Below are 10,108 nucleotides of genomic sequence, written 5' to 3'. Positions count from 1 at the left end.
TGGGACAGGAACCTATTGTGCCCTCTATAGAACCGCCTGGTCGCCATGGAAACGGACTCCATCGGGTTACACGGGCATAAATCCTTTAGAAAAATAGAAGACGATGTTTCAATCTGAGAATTTCAATTTAGGAAATGGATTGAGAATAACGTACTCTACGCAATGACATTTCATGGTTAAATTATTACAACTACTGTGATTAAAACGTGTGTCTTTTGTGCATTTAAATTCACATTGTTTCAAATGTATGTAATGAAGTCAGAGTTAAAGGAATACACTCTCTCTCTATTGGGGTAAACAAGTGTTCTATATTGTACAGCACTGCCACCATGTGGACAGAGTGGCCATAACTTCCCTAGGAATCCTTCCTGTAGTAGCTTCCTGTAATTGGTTGACCGCTCCGTTGCGTCACTTCCTGCATATGACTTTCCCCGGGAAGCCGATTTGGCGCGGACTGTTCTGTTGTTTTGTTGACCTGCTCCCTGCAGCCGTCATTGAGTGAAAGGACAAAAACGGATCCTCATGGCTCCAGTATCCAACCCAGAGAAAGACATGGACGCTCCGGACGGCGGTGAGTTTCTGAGTCGCGGCGCGTGTTAGCCAAGTTATGCGAACGTCTTCAGGAAAACAGGAGGAGCTAGCTAGCAGATTTAGCTTGCTCACATTGTCATAATACGCATGCTAACACTCTCTGACCATTTCTTCTGAATGCGTATTGGCTTTTGTTGTCTTGCGATTTGTCTATCATTGGTGCTCAAGTGAAGAGAATCGACAATAAGGGGTTATAAAAGCTAATAATCGAGTGTTGCTACGGTTGTATTGTCTTTTGTGAACACTATCAGCTTTTCAGACTCATCTCCATTCCTCCAGAACTAAACACAAACAGATGTAACACAGCACACAACGAGTGTCTTTACATTAAAAAAATAATGTTCACAATGAAAGAAACGAAGCAGTTGATCGATATAGTTGTGACTACAGAGAAGACAGTCGGGTAAACTGTCATGGCCGCACCTGCTGCTGTCTGCTCATGACGATGTGTCCCTGTCCTCAGACGATGGAGGTCTGGCCAAATCTCGCTCCAGACGGGAGAAGAGGGAGAAAGTTGGGAGGAGAACTGCACTGGAGCAGCTCAAGAAGGCCAAGAAGGGAGAGAAAATCAAATATGAGGTATGACAGACAGTTTGCCACTGTTGTGTATGCCTGTGTATAATCTATGTATTTAATTAAACACACTAAGTGATGACTCACAGAGCCTTACAGATATGTATGTAATGTACTTTAAAAAGGAAACCTGTTTTTTTTTCTTTTCTTAAAATCAGCCGCAGGTCTGGAAGTATTTTACTTTTTATTCCTCTAAAAACAAAGATCACTGTTCATGTTTTCCAGGTGGAGGAAATGACCAGTGTGTATGAGGAGGTGGATGAGGAGGAATACTCGAAGATGGTACGGGATAGGCAAGAGGATGACTGGATTATTGATGACGGTGCGTGACAGTTTCTTGATTTGAAGGCAGGAACATGCAGCCACTTTTATGCAGGGATTGTGCCATAATGTTGCCAATAAAGGCCCTCTTTTTATGCTGCCTTTGCACATTCATGGTAAATCAAAAAAGGCAGCGTTGTCAAAGTTTTAAGTCCTCATAATGCCTCTTTTCTTTCAGATGGAACAGGATACGTAGAGGATGGACGAGAAATCTTTGACGATGATTTGGATGAGGATGTAGTAGAAAAAGGTAAACACAAACACATTTGAGCATGACACATGGAGGAACGCAGACAGTTCAAGTCTGTTAATGGATTGTGTGTGTTTTGGTAGGAAAAGCTGGGGCCAAAGGAAGGGACGCAAAGAAAACGGTGAAGAAAAATGTTGTGTCCAAGCCTAACAGCATTAAGAGCCTCTTCATGAACAGCAATGTCAAGAGGCCCGCTGAGGTATTTGTTGGTGAATTTGCTTTTATTACAAATGCTCCCAAGTTCATCCTTTGCCTGTTTGCATATTTATATTCTGAACACCTTCATCACACACACAGTCATTTTATTATTTATTATGCTTCCTCGCCTGTGATCAATCTGACATTTTTATGTAATTTTGTCTCTTGCAGAAAGATGTTGACCTGTCTAAAGATGACCTGTTAGGAGATATCTTGCAGGACCTGCACTCTGAGGTTGGTTGCAGTCCATTTAGAAAATGCTAATGTATTTTAGCCTGAATTGCCTCAGGGGCAGCAGGATCAGGATGGATGTGTTCTACAATTAACCAAATGGATCCTAAACCCTGACATTAGAGACTTTAGGTGATGCATAATCAACAGCAGCATCCTGCAGTCTTTCTTCTCATTTCAGTGTGGTTTTTGGTTTGTGACTTGTGTTCTCCTCATCTTCTTTTTAAGGGCCACATCTGCTCTTTCTCTTTTAGTGACCTCATCTTGTCTAATGTATTTTTTTCCAGAAAACAACTCTTCTGACCCCCCCACCGGTGGTCACTCTAAAGAAAAAGAAGTCTGTGGGATCACCCATGAATCCCTTCTCCGTCAAACCTCAAACACCAAAGGTATCCCCACAGCCATCTTGACTTGTTTACATAATGATACGAAAATGCTAAATGGCCACTGGCAAATTTTAATATTGATTGATTGAAGTCATTGTGAAACATTGTGTCTGATCCCTGTGTAGCAGGAATCTCCGGCTACAGCATTAAAGGCTAAAGTGATACGACCGCCACCTTCAGATGTTGTTCCCAGGCCATCAGTTCGCCCTCCTGCTTCCACATCTACTCCTCCTCTGGAAAAAAAGAGGGTAAAAGTGGAGGAGCCGAATGAAGAGGATGGTGAAGAAGGTTGACTGCTCTCCTGCTTTGTACTGTAGTCTCCAACATAACTGAAATACACACTTACCTTTTATGATGATGTGTTTTTAGAGAATGATGCTTTGGCATTAGACGGTGTGGACTTTGATGAACCGATGGAGGTTGGCCTTGAGGAGGAGAAGCCTGAAGTGAAAGCGGAGACTGAAGTGGAAACTAAAGCAGCGGCTGAAATTGAAGTCAAGCCCAGATCTCAGCCTCAGGACCCTGTCCTCTTGTGAGTAACTCATCAGCTAAGTTTCCTTCATCAGTGTATATTATGCATATTATAAAAGTAGGATTACATTTTTCGGGGCAGTTGTTTTAACACTGCTTTTCTCTGATCGCCCATATTTAGCATGTTTGTTCCATTGTCCTGTTTACAGGTCAACCAGAATTGGGACCACCTGGGGGCAAGATGAGGAGGATGGAGGCAATGATGCTCCCGCAGAAGTACAGGTTGACTCCAGCCAGCTCCCTCTAGTTGAGGGGGCAGATGGGGAGAAGGTTTTCCGTTTCTATTGGTTGGATGCCTTTGAAGACTTATACAGCCAACCCGGTAAATCAGACATACAGTAGATATGCATGTAATTCTGAATTTTTAAATTTCTTTTCACTCAAACACATTTTGATATTTGTGTTTATCTGTGACTCAGGTGTGGTGTACCTGTTTGGAAAAGTATGGATTGAGTCAGCGAAATCTCACGTCAGCTGCTGTGTTAGTGTTAAGAACATCGAGCGAACCATGTACCTCCTGCCACGCGAATATGTAAGTATCATGCACTGAATGTGTAGGATGTTTATGTTTTCCCACTATGATCTTATGATAAATGTAATTGCATAGGATAATATTTCCTCAGTATTATGTACATGATTCATCATGTGTGTATTCTGACCAATAGAAAACAAACCCTAAGACTGGTGAGGTGTCGGACACACCTGTAGGGATGATGGATGTCTACCAGGAGTTCAACGAGCTCTCTGAGAAGTTTAAGATCATGAAGTTCAAGTCTAAGGTCAGCACCAATCCTAGCTAAACTAAATTGTACGTGTGTAATTTTATTAATAGGGCATATCTTTACTTGTATTGTCCTTTCTCCCTCAAGAAAGTGGAGAAGAACTATGCTTTTGAAATTCCGGATGTGCCCAGCCAGTGCGAGTACCTGGAAGTCAGATATTTGGTGAGCAGTTACACACACACATGCCGTGGTTCATTGCCTGATTGTCCAGATCTTTGGAGTTTTGTTAAAAGCATGTTGCTCTTCTTCTTTCCAGGCCGAGTTCCCTGCACTACCTTCTGACCTTAAGGGGGCAACCTTTTCCCACATTTTTGGAACAAACACCTCTAGTCTGGAGCACTTCCTCCTTAGTAGGAAAATCAAAGGCCCCTGCTGGCTGGATATCAAGACACCACGTAAGGAGGATGTATAGAATTTGTATTATTGATGACACTATTTTTATTTAGTTAAAACTAAATTTTTAAATTAGTTTTTAAATTAGGAATTTTTCCAACAATAACAATGGAATTGTCGTTTCTGTGAAATACTCCCTCTAATGAGAAGGCTAATCTAACTACACCTCTCTGCTGTGTCTGTGTTAGAGCTCAACAGCCAGGCAGTCAGCTGGTGTAAGGTGGAGGCTCTTGCTCTGAGGAGTGATCTGGTCTCTGTGATCAAAGACCTGCCACCTCCACCCATCACTGTCATGTCCATCAGCCTCAAGACTGTCCAGAACCCCAAGACTCATCAAAATGAGGTCAGAACACTTCCAGCGGAACATTTTTGGACAGAGTTTGTTTTTTGGACTGGATTTAAAGCAGTAACTTTCCTCTGCAGATTGTGTCCCTGGCTGCACTTGTCCATTATCGGTTCCATATGGATAAAGCCCCTCCTCAGCCTCCATATCAGACTCATTTCTGTGGTGAGTTATGTGCATTTAAGGAAACATAGTGCTTTTGCTTGTTTGTAGAATAACCTCTAGTGTAAAGGCATTTTGACTAGATGAGGTACTATTCACCCCTGTTAGAAGTTAAATAACTTGATGTTTGTCTTCACAGTGGTCAGTAAACCAGCCGACTGCATCTTCCCTTACGACTTCAAAGAGGCTGTAAGGAAGAAGGTGAGTAGTACTCATCGTTTTTCCCAGAAACAAGAAAACCTTTGTTTTGATGTGTCAGAAGGTTTGTTGTCATCCATTAACTTAACATTTTGAATAGAAGCTATTAAGTATAGTTTGTGTGTGTCAGTAGGAGATACTTAATGTGTAGAGGCTGATGGTGTGACACATTCCTTCTGTTAGAACGGGAAGGTGGAGATAGCTGCCACAGAACGAACTCTGCTCGGCTTCTTTCTGGCTAAGATGCACAAGATTGACCCTGACGTGCTGGTGGTGAGTAGAAAACCGTCACATTCTAACCAAGAAATATTTTGTGACCTTTGATGAGCTTAAAAATTCCAACATTGCCATTATTACTCCCAGCTTATTAAACAGTGTTCTTATTCACAACGTCAGCTAGCTGTTGTTTGAAGAGATGAGAGTATAATAATATATTTTTTCCTTTCATTAGGGTCACGACATCTTTGGTTTTGACTTGGAAGTTCTTTTGCAGCGGATCAATATTTGCAAAGTTCCCCACTGGTCTAAGATTGGACGCCTCAGGAGAGCCAATATGCCAAAATTAGGGGTATGAAAAAAAAGAACAGGCACTAGAAGTGTGTCAGCATCAGTAAACATGTTCATTCATTGTTTGTGCTTTATCAGGGTCGCAGTGCATTTGCTGAAAAAAGTGCCACTTGTGGCCGTCTAGTGTGTGATGTGGAGATCTCAGCCAAGGAGTTGATTCGTTGTAAAAGCTATCATCTGACTGAACTCACGGCACATGTGCTGAAGATGGAGAGGATCACAGTGCCCCAGGAAGACATCAGAAATCTCTATAAGTGAATACATTTAAAATACAGTTTCACCAAAAAACAGTAGAACAATAAATTACACGAAAGAGTGAGAGAAAGAGTGAACATGTTTATCCTGCAATCTGGTTGTCTGTTTCAGTGACTCTCCTCACCTGCTCTACCTGTTGGAGTTGACATGGACAGATGCCAAGCTGATTCTCCAGCTCATGTGTGAGCTCAATGTGCTCCCACTCGCCCTGCAAATCACCAACATCGCTGGAAATGTTATGGTAACCTGAAACAACCTGAAACAGGCACACCATTCTTAGAGCTCATCTCAATCAGAAAAGCTACTCAACATTCACCAGTTCATGTAACTGGAGTCTTAAATGATTTCATGGCTCTGGGGAAAATAGCTCAAACTCTGGCATGTCTCTAAAAACCATCATAACCATCACAAACACACATAAAGTTAAAAGACTTTCCAAAGCTCTGAGCCAACTAGGGACAAAAAGAGAAAGGCAGATTTTTGGCTTGCTCATGACTGGTTCTCTCTTTTAGTTGTATTATTTCTCTTCTGACATACAATTTCTTTCTTTCTGCCTTTCCCTGCAGTCTCGTACACTGATGGGTGGCCGCTCGGAGAGGAATGAGTTCCTGCTGCTGCATGCCTTCCATGACAAAAACTACATCGTTCCTGACAAGCCCTCCTTCAAAAAAGCCCAGCTGGAGGTGGTAAAGATGCAAATGCACACACAGCCTCCTCCTTTTTTCTTTAAATCAGTCATTTAACTTAAGGTTCCTGCTTTGTTTTTCTTTGTTCCTGTGCTCCAGGTTGAGGGAGAAGATGATGTGGATGCAGGGAAAGGCAAGAGGAAGAAGAAGGCTGCCTATGCTGGAGGTCTGGTGCTGGATCCTAAAGTTGGTGAGTACTGTACATTTTGATAAAATCAAAAAAATCATATCTTCATATTCTTCACAATTTCACACCTCTCTTATTTTCTTCATTTAGGATTCTATGATAAGTTTGTGCTGTTGCTGGACTTCAACAGTCTGTATCCCTCAATCATTCAAGAGTTCAATATATGCTTCACCACCGTGCAGAGGGAGGCTAAAAATTCACGGAAGAAGACTGAGGTGTGTGTGTGTGTGATTCATTCATTCAGACAGGATTTACAGGTTGATCTTAGTGACCCGATACAAAAAATATGATAATATACAGGCTACCAGTGAAAAGTTCCCAGTTTCTAACCCTTGTTTCCATGGTAACAGGAAGATGAGCCTGAGGAGATTCCCGAGATTCCAGATAGTAGCCTGGAAATGGGAATCCTGCCCAAGGAAATCAGGAAGCTGGTGGAGCGGCGTAAACAGGTCAAACAGCTCATGAAACAGCAGGACATCAACCCAGATCTCTACCTGCAGGTACACACACACTCATGCACACAGGCCGTTTATACAGGCGTCTTTGTAGTTTGTACTGTAAAGTTAAAATTTCCTTTCTTTCTATTTTAAGAGGAAAGACTTGCAACATTAATAGTGATTTATATCTTGTATTTAATGTACATGACAACTGAAAATTGCAATGGATCATGATGTATTAACTCATAACTAATGTACATACAGCCCTATTTTTACCTGTCATTACTACAAAGTAAATTCTGCTTGTCTTGTCTTAAATTATTTTTGTTAGGATATTTTCCAAAACTGAGCAGAAAAGAGTTTTTACTTATTTTACTTTGTCTTTTTTTCCATCAGTTTGACATCCGGCAGAAGGCTTTAAAGCTGACTGCTAACAGTATGTATGGCTGCCTGGGATTCAGCTTCAGCCGATTTTATGCCAAGCCACTCGCTGCACTGGTCACACACAAGGGCAGAGAGGTGCGTCTAGTCTTCACACTGTCCACAAACACATTACTACCACTGTAGCTTTTTTATTTGATAAAGTTTGTGCCGTCGGACCTCTTATGATCAATCCATATCCATCTCGGTAAAGCATACATGATTGTTTTTAAAAGTACACACAGATTTACAAACCTTTAAGAATTGCTTGAGTGCTAAAACTACATTAGTACAGAGATGGTTCACATTTCCCCCACAAGAGGGCACTGCTGCATCATGTTCCACGCTGTACACAGCTCTGTTCTGTCTGAGTTTTGTTCAGTTTTTGGCTTTATCCTGTCACACAATTGTTTTTATTCTCTCTACAAAATTCGTTTTCTCGCCCTGTGCCCTTCTCTGTTCTAAATATGATTATTGCTTCAAGTTCATTCTGTCAGGATAAGAGACCTGTTTTAGTGATATTAATAGCACTATGTGAGAATTTTCCAATAACAAAATGCCACAGGCGCACTCTTGAAACTCACACTCACACCATGTTAAGTCTGATTGTGTAAGGATTTCTTTCAGCGCTGAAACAGAACGACATGGGTGTGCACGCTCAATAAATTGGTGCAAAGCAGCATGTGTACTGCATGACATAAACAGCTAAAGCCGGTATTGTAACCCAACACCACACACACACTCTTTCCCACTATGCCAGTGGTAGTACTCATGTTCATTTAATGAGCTCTAACAGTACAGGTCCTCAGCAGAGGCATCAGGCTTTGCCTCAGGGGAGTCCTTCATTAAGATCCCCTTACACACTCATTGTGTTCCCTAATAGAGGGCAGGGCAGTAACTCACTGTGCGTGTTTGTTATTTTGTCAGTCCATTTGTGCCTCTGGTCATGCTCGTTGTTCAGCTCATAGAGCTACATTGTTAAAGTTGTGTATTTGATTCTTTGCTGCAGGTGGGAGTTTCTCTCTCTCTGCACTTCCTGCCTTGTACTTCTGTATCTGTCAACAGCCAGGGGTGGATGGGTTAATTACATTTACTTCTTACTTGCTTTACTTTATCCAGGAAGCATCCAGACAAGAAGTAGGTTACAGTCATAATATTTCAAGATAGTGACATTTTGTACCAAAAACCTTTCATCTGTGGTTATCTATTTCTTGAATGTTTCAAGTCAGCATTTATTTCATAAACATATCACACATTCAGTTTATGCTACGTGCATGATCATGAACCTGTGGACACAGTGTAATACATTTTCTCTGTGAAGAAGTAAGGAGTTACTTTCCAAGCACTGGGCAGCATCATAGAAGAATGCCAGAAATGAAAAAAATGGCACAAAATTAAAGTTTTACTGGCCTGTATCCAGAACTTTGAAAGTATTCCTAACACAGAGTTAAGTGATTGTCTGGCATTGTCGAATGAAACAACAGATACTTAAATATTATTTTAGTTGAATAATCTGGACAAACATTGCAGCCCTGCTGGTGTGACTCAGAAAATGGTGAAACCCTGAAGATGGGGGCGACAGTTTCTTCCCGTTTAAGGTAACTAAAGAACATTTGAGGAAGCTTGATCAAAATTTGGCATTGCATTCTTTGATGCAGGTTGCGCAGAATAGTTTGGATGTGCTCTAGGTTGGAGCTGCATGGTATCAGCTGTGAGCATGGATGTGGGGGTGTGCTCACATGGATGGTGTAGGGAAAAGAGCTTTTAGAGATGACTGAATGCATTTCCAAATGCCGAATGAAGAGATGACTCCCAGTGTTAAGAAGAACTGAACATTATAACCTTGATGAACGATTTATTACAGGATTGTTATATTTGACTACATTGGGTTTGGCTTGGTGTAGCTAATAAAACTGCCATCTGAGTATATATTCCAATAGAGGATTGAAGAGGCTTCAGATACTCCTCACTGATGGCCTGCTTTGCCTGCAGTGATCTCTCTCAACCTTCTTGTGTTACCCAGTGTGATGAAGGGACAGTAAACAAATTGGATTGTGTTTTATTAGGACTTTACTGCATTCGTGCATGACAAACAGTGAAGGCTGATACGACAGGTTGGAGAGACGTGCATTAAAAGGTCATCAGTGGTTTCTGAACCCAGAGGGTGCTGAGTACACAACATGTACCTCTGCTGATGTAGCAACAGATCCCACTTTACACTCATCGTGTTTTGTTTACTTTGTATCTATGATCTGGGCACAATTCTATTTATACTGCAGGTTGTGTGTGTTTGAGAAAAGCATGGCATCAAGAGGGGGAGTCCCACAGTAAATTACAGACATGTAGATCATTTAGAAATCTGCAATTATTTATCAGTAGATGATAAATTTACTAGACTCGTCTTCCCATTAAATCCTATTTTTGTAGTTACTTGCTGCTCATGGGTCCTCTTTGTGTATCTGCACTGACAAATTTAAAATATAAATCCCAGTTTCCGAGCCACTCACCAGTCACATGCAAACTGGTCGATCCACAATAGTATAAACAAAGTTTATACTGATTTTGTATGAAGACTGTAAGCCAAGTAGTTCTTGGTA

General features: G+C 41.4%; 1 protein-coding gene across 3 annotated transcripts in view; it reads left to right on the top strand.

Annotated features, from left to right (window-relative positions):
• Positions 1-432: 432 nt before the first annotated feature.
• pola1 (polymerase (DNA directed), alpha 1) overlaps positions 433-10,108 on the top strand; it is a 41,269-nt gene continuing 31,593 nt past the window's right edge. The window contains exons 1-26 of one of the 3 annotated variants that reach the window (XM_028433438.1): positions 433-571; positions 1,055-1,170; positions 1,390-1,486; positions 1,664-1,735; positions 1,819-1,934; positions 2,105-2,167; positions 2,452-2,553; positions 2,676-2,838; positions 2,920-3,082; positions 3,231-3,403; positions 3,501-3,613; positions 3,747-3,860; positions 3,951-4,025; positions 4,120-4,258; positions 4,445-4,599; positions 4,680-4,764; positions 4,901-4,962; positions 5,143-5,232; positions 5,411-5,527; positions 5,605-5,780; positions 5,893-6,022; positions 6,348-6,464; positions 6,567-6,657; positions 6,745-6,869; positions 7,005-7,154; positions 7,488-7,610. In XM_028433438.1, coding sequence (XP_028289239.1) covers positions 523-571; positions 1,055-1,170; positions 1,390-1,486; positions 1,664-1,735; positions 1,819-1,934; positions 2,105-2,167; positions 2,452-2,553; positions 2,676-2,838; positions 2,920-3,082; positions 3,231-3,403; positions 3,501-3,613; positions 3,747-3,860; positions 3,951-4,025; positions 4,120-4,258; positions 4,445-4,599; positions 4,680-4,764; positions 4,901-4,962; positions 5,143-5,232; positions 5,411-5,527; positions 5,605-5,780; positions 5,893-6,022; positions 6,348-6,464; positions 6,567-6,657; positions 6,745-6,869; positions 7,005-7,154; positions 7,488-7,610 — 2,976 coding nt within the window. In that variant the 5' untranslated portion in view covers positions 433-522. Of the gene's footprint in view, positions 572-1,054; positions 1,171-1,389; positions 1,487-1,663; positions 1,736-1,818; positions 1,935-2,104; positions 2,168-2,451; positions 2,554-2,675; positions 2,839-2,919; positions 3,083-3,230; positions 3,404-3,500; positions 3,614-3,746; positions 3,861-3,950; positions 4,026-4,119; positions 4,259-4,444; positions 4,600-4,679; positions 4,765-4,900; positions 4,963-5,142; positions 5,233-5,410; positions 5,528-5,604; positions 5,781-5,892; positions 6,023-6,347; positions 6,468-6,566; positions 6,658-6,744; positions 6,870-7,004; positions 7,155-7,487; positions 7,611-10,108 lie in introns of all 3 variants that reach the window. The other 2 variants (XM_028433436.1, XM_028433437.1) reach the window with 2 other exon arrangements.

Source organism: Parambassis ranga, chromosome 20 (genome assembly GCF_900634625.1).
Source record: "Parambassis ranga chromosome 20, fParRan2.1, whole genome shotgun sequence".
Lineage (NCBI taxonomy): Eukaryota > Metazoa > Chordata > Actinopteri > Ambassidae > Parambassis > Parambassis ranga.
Note: the sequence above shows the minus strand (reverse complement) of the source record. Positions and strands in the feature narration are given on the sequence as shown.